Source organism: Mastomys coucha, unplaced genomic scaffold (assembly GCF_008632895.1).
Source record: "Mastomys coucha isolate ucsf_1 unplaced genomic scaffold, UCSF_Mcou_1 pScaffold14, whole genome shotgun sequence".
In the NCBI taxonomy this organism is placed as follows: Eukaryota; Metazoa; Chordata; class Mammalia; order Rodentia; family Muridae; genus Mastomys; species Mastomys coucha.
The window spans coordinates 84,858,160-84,875,307 of record NW_022196896.1 but is presented as its reverse complement, the minus strand read 5'-3'; the positions used below and the strand labels follow the sequence as shown (position 1 = coordinate 84,875,307).

The following is a 17,148-nucleotide window of genomic DNA, read 5'->3' as shown; positions in this document are numbered from 1 at the left end:
TTACCTTTACACACAAACACACACACACACATACACACACACACACACATATATAGTGGTTATAGCTCCCAGATGGAAGTGAAATGTATTATTTACAGATCAAGTACAGAGAAGATCCTTGTTTCTACAATGTAATTATCTGCACATAAGAACTCTGTGCTCCATCAATACCTGTAAAAAAGAACACGTCTCTCTGATAGGAAGGCATCTGCCTGCTGCTTTGTATGAAATGTCATATGAGCTACCTTTGTGGAAAGGAGAGCTGTAGCCAAATGGTTTCATTATTTAGCTTATACTGTCCTGGAGTACCACTATTAAACCTTATACTAACAAACCTGTAAATAGCTTTAAAAGTGATCAATGGTTTCTGTTTATTTTAAAGATCAAACATACATATAAAATACTTAAGGAATCTTTCTCTTTGGTATATTAGAAATTTGAGCATGCTCAGTAAGAATCTAAATGTACCCTCAGTTTCTCACCTATTTGACCAAATTGACTTTACTTTAACAGTATTGCATGTGCATGACCTAATGACCCCAAAGTTGGTACTGTTTTAGAGATCCTTCTTGACGTGGCTGTAGAAGATGTGGCCTTCCCTTTTGTCTTTTTGTATTTCTATCTTACCCCTAGCAATTAGATGCATCTTGTTTAAATGCAAGGAAGGAAGGAAGGAAGGAAGGAAGGAAGGAAGGAAGGAAGGAAGGAAGGAAGGAAGGAAGGAAGGAAAGAAAAGAAATTGAGAAAATGAGTAGATTGGAACCCAAGTGGATCCAAACTGAACAAGTCTATTTCTCATTCTTGATAACTAAATATAAACCTTTGATGATTATATATGACTGTTAGTATGTTGCAAGTATTTGCACTAAAAGTAATGCCATATATTAGCAGTTGAAGAAACTCTTACAAGAATGACACTGGCTGAAACATTGCTTCTAATTCATCAGTCTGTACTTTGAAAACAGAACCCAAGTAGTAGTTCCTCTTGAATATCTGTTTTAATTCTATAGAATCTCTTGTTAGTGTTAAATGATTCGTTTGGGGTAGATTTCAAGGAAAATCAATATATTTCTTTAGTGTGTTTGAAGCTAGGTGTAGTAGTGCAAGCCTTTAATTTTATCACTCAGGAGACAGAGACAGTCAATCTCTGTGAGCTTAGGGCCAGCCTGGTCTACATAGTGAGTTCCAGACTAGTCAGAGCTACATATTGAGACCCTGTCTCAGAAGAATAAAAAAAGGACTGTTTTATCTTTTATCCTAAATTAATTGTGGTTTTAAGTAAGTATTAGTAGATGCAAAATTTATAGGAAAATTAACTATTAACAAAAAAGTCAGTGAAATCCCTTTCAGTCTTGTCTTTGAGTCATGGATGTTGTCACGTACAGAAAAACTATAAAAGGAAATATGTTTTGAGACTCAATTGCATTTTTACTTCCTGAGATTTTGTTGTTATTTTGTTTTGGTTTTGGTGGTGATGGTGGTATTTTTGTTTTTATTTTTGTGAGATAGGGTTTCTCTGTGTAGCCCTGGCTGTCCTAGAACTCACTCTGTAAACCAGACTGGCCTCAAACTCAGAGAGTTTTGCGCTACCTTTGTGCTAGGATTAAAAGTGTACATCAGCACACCTGGCTTTCTTTGAGGGCTTTAAAGACAGAGAAAAAGAAATTGATCAAAATGTACAAGAATTTTGGTAATTCTCTAGAATGCTGGAACTTTTATATTACATATATAACTTATTTTAAAATAAAACATTTGTAGTAATGATGTTTTAAGATAGTTTAATAATAAAAATGTGTTTATTAGGGCAGGCAAAATTGTTCAGTTATTAAAGGTTCTTGCCCTGCAAGCCTGATGATCTGAACCCATGTAAAGGTGGATAAAGAAAACTAATTGTCCTCTGCCCTCTACACATATACACAGCAGACATACATAGTAACACTAATAAAAATCTAAATGAGCTTGCTTGTTATATTTTTAAATTAAAGACTCTAAACTAAGATAGTGCCTGTGATTTCTGTGTAATCATCATTCCATTACATTGAAACAACATTTCAGTATATACAATAGCAGTAGATTCTCTTGCATGGTGGCTTTTTATGTTATCACCCTCTTACGGCCATACTGCTTGGCATCAGATATGCATGAAGCAACATTCAAGGCTAGCACTAAGTCTCTCGGTTTCCTGTCCTAACTACTTAGATAAACCCATTTCATACTAATATTTGTGAATATTTGGAATCTTTATACTAATTATAAGTCAATTATTAAGAGGTAATATGAATGAGATCTAAAATGTATATTTTCAAGTTACATAATACTCAGTTCTTTTGACAGGATTGAGAGAAGTAGTGTCAGCTGCTATTATTTTTAGTAAATATATTTCCACGTGGCTTTGCATGATGATTAAATATTAAATTGCTGTAGATATTTATATTTATATTTATATATTGTAACAAGTTGCCTTTTGCTTTAAGAATAGTAATTTGATTCTTTTTTAGAAGTAATGAATCGATGTGAAGAAATATAGCTAAGAAATATTTTTACTTTTCAGGTGCTATGTTAAGTAAAAGATTGTGTTTGAATATATACATTTTTATTAGGTAGCCTGTATCTCAAATTAGTATTTACATTGTTCTCTAACATTTTAACTTAAATATCACATTAATATCTGCTTTATAGATTCTTACTTTCTTTCATTCTGAGAAAAGTATTTTCAGTTTTTGAAAGAAGAAAACATTAATTTTGAACTGTGTGATCACACTTTTCAGTAAGAGAATTGGGCTGTCTGGAAACTGCAAGCTCATTGTATCATGTGATTCTCATCCCACAAAAATTCGAAATGAAATTCCTTTGACTAAGTGCAGTTACTGTGTGAGACACGCTGCAGCGTGCAGTGCTCTGTGAGCGACAGCACTCCGTCTCCTGCCAAGGACGGAGCTGATAGAGATACGGAGTATAGTCACCTTTGCTGCCTCACAGTCAGTACAAGAAAATATGGAAGTCAATGTGAAGGGTGTGTCCATAAGACCAAACGTGACTATGAAGTTATTACAGCAGTGAGTTGGCAAACTTAATAGATATTAAAAAGAAATATAGTACAAAGCTGTATAAATGCAGTTAGTTGCCAAATAGATAATGCATTTTATTATAATTTAAAAAGGGTCTGGCCTATAGGCCTAAATGACTTGGTATAATTCTGGGTAACTGAAATTAGAAGAGAATCCCTTTATACAATATGTTTTATATAATAGGTTAAAGAAACACAAGGAAGGAGTTTTGTTTAAAATACATAGGTGACTTTCAGTGGATATAGTGTGGTTTTAAAGTGTTATATTTTAGTTTTCTATGCCTTAGATGTTGATAGTTTACTAGTTAATATTTGTGGGCAGTTTTTACAAAACCAGGGCAAATAAAGCCAGATGAAAGCAAGGAATAGTGTGTTAGAATTCTGTGTAGAGGTTTATTCCCGTAAATAAAGTACTGAGATCATCACAAACCTTTAACAAACACTCATGAGATTAGGTCAGTGTAGTCACAGCTGCTTTTTATTTAATTTAGCTATAATCTGTCTGATTTATTTTTTAGATGCTGAGGGTTTAAATGGAGGAGAGGAGTCCTTAAACATGAATGATGCAGATGAAGGATTTTCATCGGGGGCTTCTCTCAGCAGCCAACCACATGGGACCAAACTGTCCTCCTCTTCTCAGAGGGGAAGCTTACGGAAAGTAGCAACTGGGCGTTCTGCCAAAGACAAAGAAACAGCATCAGCCATCAAATCCAATGAGAGCCCTCGAGATTCAGTAGTTGGAAAGCAATTTGTACAACAAGCAGATCTCAGCATAGATTCAGTTGAGCTGACACCGATGAAGAAACACTTGAGCCTGCCTGCAGGCCAGGTGGTGCCAAAAACCAATAGTCTGAGTCTAATCCGGACAGCCAGTGCTTCCTCAAGTAAATCTTTTGACTATGTAAATGGTGGTCAAGCGAGTACCAGCATTGGGGTTGGCACTGAGGGAGTTACTAATCTAGCAGCTACAAATGCTAATCGATATTCAACTATCAGTCTACAAGAAGACCGGCTAGGTCACTCTGGGGAAGGTAAGGAGCTCCTCAGCCCAGGAGCCCCCTTAACCAAGCAGTCTCGATCCCCAAGTTTCAATATGCAGCTAATATCCCAGGTGTAGTTTTGATGCCCCCTTGTTCTGCTTACCTTCTACACTGAACATTTCATTGTGCAAGACACGTCATCCCGCATTGTGAAAAAGATGTCACTGTCATCAAATTTGACTTAGCTTAGGTATCTCATACTGTATTTTGTATGGAAACAGCAATAAGGTTTTCCTTTCCTTTCCTTTCTCTCTACCTATTCCCTTAAATGTGTTTGTGAAGCAGTGTAAAATGTTTGCCTTTTCCATGCCTTCCTTTCTCCTTAGGTGATGTGCAATCCATCGTAGGCTGATCGGTCCCATTTCAACACTGTGAGACTGAAGAGATGTTAGAGGAAATGGTGTATAAGATCCCTATGAAGTGATTCTTTGGCTTTTGTTTAAAAACAAAACGGGTTTGTTCACATAATCTATGGAACTATGAAGATAACTGGATCATATTTTTTTCTCTCTTAACCAGGAGTGCCTCAGAGATTCTGCTATGACTTTGGGCTTCTCTGAGTCTGTGCAATTTTATATTCTTGGGAATCATGGGGGAAGGCGGTAGACTACTGCAATTTTTTATTAAAATAAGGCTAACTGCCCCCCTTACTTTATCCCAAGGACACAAATGTTTAATTATTAAGGCATTTAAATCAACTTGTGACCATCTCCATTGGAGGGTAGGGCTCTAAGTTGATTGTGTAATTGATAATGCACTTTCTCAATGGCTCTCTAGTCATTAACAACAGGTCTTCCCTCTTCCCACAAGGACTTAAGGACTTTTCTGCCCTAAAAGTTTGAACTAACAAATCAGAGACTCAAAGGGGCATGTTCTATTTCCCAGGAATGATTGATATTATGGTGCTGGGGCTTTGTTGGGGGAAGGGTGTTGTTTGTTTAGTTTGTGTGCGATTGTATATGAGGTAAAGTTATAACTGTTTTCTTTCTTCCTTTCCTTTGTGAGTTGGTGATGACTGAAGTAGAAACTGTACGTCTTCAGGTAAAGAGAGGCATTTCTCAGTCCACTCTCTGAGATGTCAGACTAGAGAAACCCTTTCAGCTGCTTCCTAGATGTACCTAGATTCAGTCAGATATGTGATACAGAAACCTAAAGTCCTGAGATCATATACTCCAAGGAAATACATCAGGGACAGATAATTGGTTGAAAACACTGATGCTTCTATGTGACACATTTGTATAGAACATTTCTACCAGAGGGTACTGACTTGATTTCTCCACAAGGACCACACTGCCTTTGTGTTTGTTGCAGTTTGTGTATCTTCTGATTATCTGCAAAGTTTCTTGTTTTTATAAAACTTTGAAATCATGCCAGTAAACTAGATGTTGAATGTAAATGAGTAGTGTTTGGTAACTGCTAAGAGGCTACAAAAATGCATTATTAGTTTAAAGGATTTTTGTTGTGATTTGGTTGGATAAGACTTTCTTATAATCTCTTCTGGGTCTCAGGCTTTGTTTGAAAAAGAAGGGAATATATTAGGATTTTAAAAATCAGTATTGTGACTTCAATTGCTATGAATTACCCATCTCAAGAACATCAATTACGTACACCCTCGTACATGTAGACATTTTATGTTATTGTGAATGAAAATTACACTGCCTTTATAGGAAGCAAGTGTACTCTTAATTGACAAAGTTGCTTTATCTCTACTTACCGTAAAATTTGATAAATTAAATAACCAGGAAAACGCCTCTCATTTTTTTCATACATAAACCACCATTTTTGGAAGAGCTATCTGTCTGTATGTATGTCTGTTTGTTTAGGGGGCATTGTGTTAGAATAATCCTTAATTAGATTTGATATTTTATAACATTTTTCAGCTCCCAGCAAATAGAGAACTAGAACCTCGGCTATTATCCACATCATTGCCAAACTTTGGAATAAAGCTAAAAGCTGATATGTGGTCTATTGATTGTTTATAATATGCATATGATATGTGTATCCATTTATCACAGACACATTTTAGCCCTATTTCTACTAATTTAACTAAGAGATATCAAGTAGACTTTAAAAAAAAGAATTATAAAACAGTAAAAAATAGTGATTTTGTAACCTACCAAACAGAGAAGCTCTCCAGTACATAAAGGAAGGTATCCGTCTTACACAGCAAACAATCCTGTTCTATGCTGGAGCTCACTGGGCTCAAGTGCAAACAGATTGGCATTTAAACGAAGCATTTTAGATAAAGCACAAAAGAATACCAAATAACTTGAAAGTATAGCATAAACTGTTGTAAATATAAAAGAACATCTTTTGATTAGAAATGTTACAGCTGAAGAGTTGGTTTTAAGAGTCAGGAATGGTGGCATGCACGTTGAATTCCAGCACTCCAGAGGCAGAGGCAGGTGGATCTCTGAGTTCAAGGCTGGCCTGGTGTACAGATGGAGTTCTAGGACAGCCAGGGTTACACAGAGAAGCCCTGTCTCAGAAAAGAAAAAGAAAAAAGTTTTTTTTTTTATCTGTTTATTGGTATGTGTAGACTTTGTATATACATCCCAAGTGATATTTTACAACCCTGTAATATTTGCTTCCTATTCTTTGGGTTATAATTTTGTCTCAATGAAGAAATTCTTCATTTATACTTTATAGCCAGGGTCTTAGAATACATTTTCTGTATAAGATTACAGTTAAAATGAAATGAATTAAAATTAAACAAACTACCCAATTTTCTAATGATCATTTCAACCACTTTGTGTTACCAGCATTGAATTTAAAATGACTTTTGTTCAGTTATACAACAGCTGTAAGAAATGTCATAGAAAGAGCCAGGCGTGGTGGCGCATGCCTTTAATCCCAGCACTTGGGAGGCAGAGGCAGGCGGATTTCTGAGTTCGAGGCCAGCCTGGTCTACGGAGTGAGTTCCAGGACAACCAGAGCTATACAGAGAAACCCTGTCTCAAAAAAACCAAAAAGAAGGAGGAGGAGGAGGAGGAGGAGGAGGAGGAGGAGGAGGAGAAGGAGAAGAAGAAATGTCATAGAAAGTCAGAAATGTCCGTAATTTAACCTTTAATGACTTCCCTTTAATATTTCTCAGTTTTCATTAAGCTCCATCGCACTAATAGAAAAAGGACATTTAGAGGAAAATATTTGTCTTATATAATTCAAAAAATGACTGATGCCATTTGCACTAGGTTAGATTAAAAACTACAATATCTGAAGGTTTTAAGGAGTTCTATATGACTTTCAGTTACTTTTACTGGTAAGAAAGCTAACATATAAAGTAAAAAGTTAACTTACAAGCTAGGGAGGGAAGAGTTGTCACTTAAAATCTTAGTCCTTTACCAACACCCCTTTTCCCGCCCACTGTTGTGTGCCTGTTTGTTGCAGATCAGGATTCCTGTGCTTGAAGAGACCCTAGAGGTTATTTGGCTCTTCTATCTGCCATACATACACATTCACCTTAGGACACTCAGGCTCAAAAGAGGTGGTAAAATAAGGCCCCAGTCAGACCTGTCTCTAGGCATGTGCATATTGATGCCTCATTGCCTCTGGCTATCCAAACTTTGATAAATGTGATATGAAACACTTCCATTTCTGCTATTTCTTTATGTTTCTGGTCTATTAGCTGGTGAACACGTTAAGAAAAGTATTAATCCCAGAAGGAAAAAAGTAAAATAATTAATACAGATGCGGATGTGTTCAAAATGTAGGTGTCTGTATAGCACATTATTCTTTTCTGATTTATGCCTTGTGAATTTTCTACCATATAACAGTTATAGGCTGCCATTTTATTTATATTTCCTGGGATTTGTTTAAATGCAAAGTAAACCCAATGAAATTTCCTTGATCAGTGTTTCTAACTATTTGAAAATGATTTTTAATCAGCCAGTTTTCAGTCATCAAAGGTACACTGTGGAGGATTGTAGTGTAAAGATAAACTCAATTCCATTCAGTTTTAATCTAGAGAGAGACTGTTCCTTACTGTGCTTAGAGTAAATAAGAGCAATATTCCTCTATGTGACTGAAAAAGATTTATAGTGAGTGTAAAACTTTGAATCCACGCACGGTAGTCTCTGTGTCATAGCATATAGACCATGTAAAATTGACTCATAGCTACATAAGCTCAGTATCTCCAACCAGTAGTCTCAATTCCATTTAGTAGCTTTTAAATTTGGTAGAAGAGCTTCTTCAGGTTGCATTTGCTTGCACTGCCTTTGTGAATACGTGAATGCAGTGGTGCGTTTTTTCCTACCTCACTTAGGAGGCTTCTTTGGGTCCATTTTTTTAGGACTTCATTTGTTGACAATCAGATGTCTCATTTAATTCACTATATGTTCATCTATAAATAAAAATACTAGTTTCTTGTTTTATGGGTAGGATAAACACTGGCAAGGGGGACCACTCCATTTCTGATCTTGGATTACATTATAAAGTAGGGGTTTTTTTTTTTTCATTTAACAAAAAAAACTTAATATTCCAATTACATAATTTTTCAGTTTAAAAAGATTAATATGTCATGCTAGTGATCAGAAATTCTACAGGAGACTTAGAGTGACTTTTCTGCATTGTAGTTATATTAAGCATTGAAACAGGAAGCCTTTCTCTCTCAAGCTGAATGACTGCTGTTGTTGCTTCACCACCAAATTGGTGAGATACTTGCTATAATACTTTTAATTTTCTTAAAGTGGTTTCCAGAAATAAGTGATTGAAAACTCGCTATTGGCAGCTTAACCTCTTAAAAACAGAATATTTTGGAAAAAAAAAAAACCACAGAATATTTACCAGATTATATAAACATGGAATTCAGTGTAAAAATAAGCTCATGAGTTATCAGATTAGTACAAATTTCCGTGCAAAGGAGATGAGCCAAATTCTAGTATTGTTTATATTGTGTGAATCTAATGCATGTATCATACTGGTCTGAAACTACTACATAGGGGGCACAACCCAGCCTCTTGTCCTTTTAGGTGCATTTTGTCTATTCCTGACAACACAATGACATTTCTCTTTTTTTCTCCAGTATTTTTGTAATATTAGCCATTTGTCCTATGAGAAATATAATCAAGACCAAATAATTCAGGATACACTTTCACAGAATTGTAGGGGTTGTGTAAAATAATTGGCAGAATAGCACAGGAGAAGTTCTATGTTTTGCTTCTGAATTTTGAGAAGATGGGTTCTTAATGTTTACAAATTAAGGCATATCCATATGTCTGATATTAATTATACTACTACATTTAATATGGTTTTACCAAAAAAAAGTAGAATTAGGTATATTTTAAGGTATAAGTCAGTCTTTTTTTAAAACTTGTGTTTCTGGAGATAGGTCTTTTTATTGACAAAGAAAAATGAACTTAATTGGATAATCTATCCCCAACTACAAGTTTGCTATGCAACTTGCTGTATTTCAGTGTAAACAGTTCAGTGTTAATCATATCAGAAGACATTTTTACATCTTCATCAATTTACAAAATTTACCAAAGAAAATGTTTCTGACAAATCATTTTTAAAACATCTATTAAGGAATGTAGCCCCATTTAATGTAGTGATTGCTTTCTACCCCTGAGAGAAACAAATATTAATACATTATTTGAACTAGAAAACACATAATGGTAAATAGATGATATCCTATTTTTCCCTACATCAATAAAATGTCAGTACTCCACTGAAAGTACCAACTAAAGAATAAGTCTTAATTTTATTCCTTATGACATATTTTTATTAAAATTAAGGATTTTGTGTATCAGTATTGAAATAAGTGGGGAAACTTCTGAAGTTGGTATATTGTATATTATGGGTTGTTTAGGTAAAATTATAGGAGAAATTATTGAAAGGTACCCTTCAATGGACAGTGGCATTTATTTCCATTGTAATACTCGCTATACTGATATGGTTAGGTTAGTTTACATTTATGTCTGTGTTCACTCTTGACTGCTTTTTGTCTTTGCATTTAAAACATGATTGGGTTAAAGGAAGATAAAATAACTCCTTCTAAAATATGTAGGCCAAAAAGATCTAAAGGGTTTAAGCTATTTAATGATTTCTTAAATAATGAATTTTAGTTGTTTTTTAACTGCTATTTCAAACAAGTTCATTAATTTTTTAATACCACATTATAGTTAATAAATATTTAACTGCTGTGGTGGTGCATGCCTTTAATCCCAACACTTGGAGGCAAAGAGAGGCATATCTCTGAGTTCAAGGCCAGGCTGCTCTACAGAGTGAGTTCCAGGACAGCCAAGGCTAAACAGTGAGTCCCTGTCTGAAAACAGCAAACACACAACAATGTATTGTTCTTGGGAAGAGAAAATGGGCCTTCAAATAATGACTCATAATGGTTTGTATTTCTTTAATTATTATCTGAATACAGTGCAAAGATAATATTCCATGTGATGTTAAAAATATTAGTATGAGGTTTATCATGTGTTTTACACTGGATCTTTTTGGTTCTAAAAACTAGGCTGGCTTTACATTCAGTTTAAAACTGGTTAAATGAAACTGTTTCAGCAGTGCACAGATTTTACTACCTTGGCTTTATGTGATGTGATTTCTGTAATAGGCAAACAGAGTATCCCATTTTCATTATTTGTTTCCTTAAAAGGATAGGTATATTTGATCAGCCTATTGTTGTTATTGTTAACCTATATCAATTTATAGCTTGGTATAAACTTCCCATGTATTGAGAGGATTCTGCTGATAAAAATTCTGGGCAGGCATGTAAAAAAGTATGATCTTTATTGAGAGGTGTCCTTTCAACTTAGGACTAGTGAAAAATCTTTTTTTTGTTAGTTTGTTTCAGAGCTGAAGAAAAAAAAACAAACAAAATGCACATTTAAGATCATATGTACTGGTGCATGTGAGCCATTATCTTGTCTTATTGAATGGATTAATGCTGTTGATTGTTGAAATGTGAAATATGTCACTGTTGAACTTGTAAATATCTGCCAGAGATGAAAAATATTTTAAGTTATTGTAAATAAAGATGTATAAAATTGAGTATCAGTCTGCAATGCAGAAATATAACATCTCAGATGTTAAATATTGTGTCTCTTGAGGGATGTGTCATTTCTCCCTTGATGTATCTAGCTACATTAAGAATGTAAATTTTCTTTTGTACAGTATAAAAATACAGCTTTATTTGGCTTTTAACTGGATTTCCCTGAGTTGATTGTATCTTACCTTAGTTTTATACTTTACCATAGTCCTTTCATTGTCTTTTTAAATGTGTCTGATTTTATTTCATTTTGAAACAGAATCTCACTGTGTAGCCCTGGCTGTCCTAGAACTTGCCATGTAGACCTGGCTAGCATATAACTCATAGAGATCCAGCTGTGCCTGCCTCCCCCATGCTGGGATTATACCATCACACCTTCCTAGGTATATGTGAGCTTTTAATAGATATCTTATAAAGGAAGGCAATAAATTAAACTTATATGACACCAGGAAATAACACAAAGGCAAAAATTCTGATATGATGGCACATACCTGTAATCCCAGTACATGGTGGCTAAGGCAGAAGGATTGCTGTAGTCACCCTGGGCTACAGAATGAGAAAATGTGTTTCAAGACAGGATTAGGGGCCCCTAAGAAGTATTATCTGATAAAGATGTTTGTCTCTAAGCCTGATGACCTGAGAATAACTACTGGGACCTGCATGATGTAAGGAGAACAACTTCACAAGGTTTCCTGTGATCTCCACACATACACACAATGAAGAAGTAAATTTTTTAATTATAAAAGTATAAGTGAAATTGATTCCTAAAATATACAGAACAGCTCTACATTTTTGGTATGCTAATTGTAGGGGCACAAATTTAACACTAGAGCAGCCAAATTCTTGTTTATAGAGGAGCCAGCTTTATTAATGAGAAAGCTCAGAATTTTCTTTTGCACATCTCCAACACTGCTCTTTTCTTTTTAATGTGTCTGTGTTCACATGTGTGCGCAAGGTTCACATGTGTGTGCAGAGGCCAGAAGAAAACCTGGGATTCCATCCTCAGGAATGACAGCCTCTTTGAGACAAGTGTCAGTGGCCTGGTGCTCAGTAGTTAAAACTAGGTTGGGATGAGTCCCTCATCCCTTCATTAAAGAATGTTGACTAGCCTAGTCTTGTATTATACATGTTATGTCTAGGTGGTCACACCTCTGATCCAGGAGTACAGTGGCCACGCCATGCCAAGAAGGAAGCATTCCACAGACAGTTCACCTTTTAAAGAAAATAGTGGATAACTAGTATCCACCTCTCAACAGTAGCAAGGTCATCCAGACAGAGTTGTCAAAGAAACATCTTAAATCAAATGTACATAGCAGATACCGGAATATTCTATTCAACAACATGCAATACATAGTCTCAGTAATCCAGGAGACTTTCTCTAAAATCAATTCTATTAAAATGTAGGTAACTTATTTGACCTTACTGGCCTAAAACTAGAAATGAGCATCTAGAGAAACTACAGGAAATATATATTAATGAATTATTAATGGCCATTGAATAAATATGGAGAGAAATAAAAATAATTTACTCATTCCTCTTATTTTCTGCCCCCTCTTCTGACCCTTGGAAGGGAAGATCTAGCTTCATGCCAATCTGCTGACCTTTGAAATTTTTGGTTTTTTACCACTGAGGCCCTCCAAACAACATAGGCAGGTGTTTCTGCTTTGATAGAAGAACTAGAGGGCAAGGCCTTGTTCCTAGAAATACCATATACTTTGGTTGCAGGACATAGAGGATGCACAGTCATTGGAACGTGCTATGCTGATGGTCATTTGTGACTGATGATTCAAATCATTTATACTTAGCAGTTCAGTTCTAAGTCTCTGTAATAAATACTGCCTTCTGCAAAGAAAAGCTGCTCTGATCAAAGCACAAGAGCACTAATCTCTGAGCTTAAACAAAAATATTTAGAAGGCAATTTGTCAGATCATATCCATTTAGCAGAATAAAAAGATCTTACCCCACATAGCCCTGCAAACCTCGCCGGCCACAAGCTTTTGACTAGGTTCACTGTCAGGATGTGAGTTTCCTTCCACGGAACTGGCACAAATACAATCAGAAAGTAACTGGTTACCTTTGTAGCGGTCATGCTGCTGTTGCACCAGTAGCCACAGCTTGTGTGCCAAGTCGGGAGGGTAGCATATAGACGTCAGTAGGTAAGTAAGACTGTTGGTGACAGTTCACCCCAGCACCCGTGGAGCACCTTCCAGGTTTATAAAAGCTAGGCAGCAGAGAGGAGGCGTCCACACAATTTCACATGTGTTTCTTTTATGTCCTGCGATCAAAATACATGCTATTTTCAGCAAGGTCTTGCCCTCTAGTTCTTGTGTCAAAGCAGTGACAATTGCCTATGTTGGGTGTTTTTTTTTGGGGGGGGTGGGGGGCGCTCAGCTTTTTTTTTTTTTTTTTTTTTTTTTTTTTTAAGATTTTTCAAAGACCAGCAGATCTGTATAAAGCTTTTCATGAAATTTATTTACAAGGACAAAAATTGAGCTTTCCCACATTTAAGTATGACTATGAATGTATCTTTTCCATAAGGTTAAGGCACATAGAGTGATAATATGACTTTTTGTCTGAGTGTATTGCATACTGGGGTGTGTAGTTTCTACCAGGTTGTAAGTTGTATGCTTGGTCCTGCTGTGTTTCTCTTTTTCAGAGCAACACTTCCTATTCAAAAGTTTAGTGGTGCCGGGCAGTGGTGGCACACACCTTTAATCCCAGCACTTGGGAAGCAGAGGCAGGCGGATTTCTGAGTTCAAGGCCAGCCTGGTCTACAGAGTGAGTTCCAGGACAGCCAGGGCTACACAGAGAAACCCTGTCTCGAAAAACTAAAAAAAAGAAAGAAAAAGAAAAGTTTAGTGGTGATCATGTCTGGGAATGTAACTCAGTTGATAGAATGCTTGCATAGCATGAACAAAGCCCCTGGATTCAGTCCCCAGTACTTCCAAGAAGTGTGAAGAAAATGTTTTAAAATTTAATGCCAAGGGCATGTATGGTTAGTTGCCAGTGGGAGTCAAATAAAAGTCTCTTCCACATATACTCTCCCCAACCAATCCAGTTCCAGTGTGATGGTGAGAGTCTAGAGCCCCTGTGGTTTATCTCTGTGCTCCAGTGAGTGTCTCAGCTAAGTAGGACAGGAGCCCCAGGGCCCACCAGTTTCACATGTTCTCAAACATGTGAAACTATTTCCCAGTTCTCAAACTTGTGTGACTCTAAAACAGTGGTTCTCAACCTGTGGGCCACAACCCCTCTGGTGTCATGTCAGATATTTACATTATAATTCATAACAGCAAAATTACATTATGAGGTAGCAAAGAAAATTATTTTATGGTTGGAGGTAACCATAAGGAACTCTATTAGTGTAGCAGCATTGGGAAAGTTGAGAACCACACTGCTCTAGAGAATCCTGGGAATAAGGTTTTTTTATTATTATATGTAAATATACTGTAGCTGTCTTCAGACACACCAGAAAAGGGCATCAGATCTCATTACAGATGGCTATGAGCCACCATGTGGTTGCTGGGATTTGAACTCAGGACCTCTGGAAGAGCAGTCAGTGCTCTTAACTGCTGAGCCATCTCTCCACCCCTGATTTTATTTTTTAAATTTTTAAAAATTTTATGCGTGCAAAAATTTTGCCTGCATATATGCCTGTGCACCATGTGTGTGCCTGGGTGTGTTTGAAAGTTAAAAGAAGGCATTGGGTCCCCTGGGACTGTAGTCATAGGTGGTTGTGACCCACTGTATGGGTGCTAGGAATTGAACCTGCTCTGCAAGAGCAGCCAGTGTTCTTAACTGCTCAGCAACCTCTCCAGCTCTAGAAATAAGGTTCTTTGGTTTTTCCTCCCCATCTTCTAAAATTTTGTCATCTCACCTCCTTTTATGTTAGGTTGTGTGTTCATATACTTTTAAAAATATTTGTATGTGTGCTGGGGGTGGGGGGTGACCTCACAAGTACATGCATGAGTGTGTCCTGGTTCCTATGTTGAAGTCAGAGGACAGTTTTTTGGTTCTCTTCTTCTACCATGAGTCCCAGGTTTGGTGTTAAGTACATTTACCTGCCAATTTGAGCCAATTTGCCTACCCTCCTTAAATACTTTTTGAGAAGTCTGGTCTGGTAATTTAGTGACATTTCAAGAAACGGTTCGATTTACCATTTTAAATCTGATTATACTGGGGTTTTTTTAAAGGCTGCTACTAAATTTCAAAATGTAATGTTATTAACAGCTTGTGTCTGAAATCTTTGAAGACACACATGTGTTGAGGGTGTAGGTCAATGGTAAAGCACTTGCTTAGCATACAGGAAGTCTTGAATGTGTGCCACATCCAAAGAACACTACTAATTTGATCTGCTTTTCCCCTTAGAACAATATGTCCTACCCAGAATATTTGTGACTTTCCCCAGCCATTTCTGCGTTTTTTTTCCTTCTTGTTGCATTTATATACATGTATACATGTATACTTATACTTACAGCCTATTGGACTCATTTAGTGTTGCTCATTGTGTATGTGTGTGTGTGTATGCACATTAACACATCAATTGATGGTGTTATCTTTTCATGTCTTGTTTATGCAACAGTACTGTTGAGATTTCCAGATTGCAACTTATCTGCCGTATATGGCAGATAACACTCTCTCAAAACAGATGTTGTGGGCCTCTAGTGCTTAAAATATTTCTGCCTAACCTTCTTTGAAGTTCCCTGAGCTTTAGACATAAAGGTTGGAACATCGCTATTTCAACTGGAGTTGGACACCCACCTCAAGACCCTTTATTTTCAGCTGCTGCTTCAGCACCATGCCCTGCTTCCTTAAGGTCATCCTCACCATGACGCTTATGAACTCTAGCCTTCTGGTACCATCATGAGCCCCACATTAAATGCATTATTTCATAAGTTGTCTTAGCCATGGTGTTTTAGTAACTAAGGAAAAGGGTTGAGAACAGCACTCTTTGTGTATACAATTATTTATACTCATTTAGAAATTATACTGCTTTAGGGAAATGACAGTAGGAGGTTCATGGTTTCACCCCAACACTAGGGTAGTGGGCTAGATTCACACCAGTAGTCAAACTTGTATGCAAAAGCCAAGCATCTTTATTCAGGCTCACACTTGGGGCCCTCAGGCCCTCCCAACACAGCAAAGTAGTACAGAAGGCCTTTTAGCACCTCAGGTACAGCCTTTTAATTATGGTCAGGGTGAGGGGCTTATCAGCTTGGCAGTTACAATGATTTCAGTTGGTTTTATCTTTTTCAGTAATAGTAGTAATAGTAGTATAGTAGGCCCTTAGGACAGGGCCTACTATATAAAATGGAGGCCTGGTTACAAGATGGAGTCTGTCTTGTCAAGTTGGGGGCCCTTCATTCTGCCCTTCACAAGTACCTAAGGAAGGCCCAATCATGGGACTTTGGAGTCCATTATTTTTGGGTGCAAGGGTTGATATTGAGACCTGAGGACCATCAACTGAACTGCACTAATTTGTTCTCTAACAAAGTTGATTAACCTGTTTAGTACGTAAGGCCCAAAGGTGAGTATTATTAGTAAGAATATAACTAACGAGTGGTCCAGCAAAGGTAGATATTAAGGTAGTCAGCCAAGGGAACCCATTAAACATGCTTTCACACCATCCTTGATATTGTTTCATTTCTAATTTTCTGTCCTGTATTCTCCTCCGTAGTTCTGCCATATGCCGCAGGCCAGCCAATCTGGGCCTCCCTCAACCTGTGGGAGAAACGGGGTCCTAGTCAGGTCAACAAGGCGTAGGCAAATAAATGATGGCAGAGATGACACATGAAGTACAGGATCCGAATGTATTTCTTAAAAATGGCATCAGACTTTTACAGTCATTGCAAAAGAGAAATGATAAATCTGGCAGCTCAATAGTTGAGGTACATCTGAGGCTACCTAAAACATACTGGGTCTAAAGCAGCAGCTATCTCCTCTAGACTGGTGCTGCATCCCTTGGGCCCAAGCCCTCTGGGGCCGGGGGACTGCGGATTGCATGAGTCTGAGTCCTAGCCCATCTAAGTTCTAGTGCGAGTCCTGCATGC

General features: G+C 36.9%; 1 protein-coding gene and 1 long non-coding RNA gene across 8 annotated transcripts in view; one reads left to right on the top strand and one right to left on the bottom strand.

The window, feature by feature from the left end:
• Fam126b (family with sequence similarity 126 member B) overlaps positions 1-6,786 on the top strand; it is a 70,260-nt gene extending 63,474 nt beyond the window's left edge. For 5 of the 6 annotated variants that reach the window (XM_031367581.1, XM_031367576.1, XM_031367578.1 and 2 more), the window contains one exon: positions 3,586-6,786. In XM_031367581.1, the coding sequence (XP_031223441.1) occupies positions 3,586-4,184 (599 nt within the window). In that variant the 3' untranslated portion in view covers positions 4,185-6,786. The remainder of the gene's footprint in view (positions 1-3,585) is intronic. The other variant, XM_031367580.1, reaches the window with a different exon arrangement.
• The window catches only part of LOC116088465, a 31,466-nt gene continuing 17,844 nt past the window's right edge, over positions 3,527-17,148 (bottom strand). The window contains exons 3-4 of one of the 2 annotated variants that reach the window (XR_004117902.1): positions 13,176-13,376; positions 3,527-3,741 (exon numbers count right to left, since the gene is read on the bottom strand). This is a non-coding gene — a long non-coding RNA (uncharacterized LOC116088465). Of the gene's footprint in view, positions 3,742-13,175; positions 13,377-16,174; positions 16,820-17,148 lie in introns of those variants that run through there. The other variant, XR_004117901.1, reaches the window with a different exon arrangement.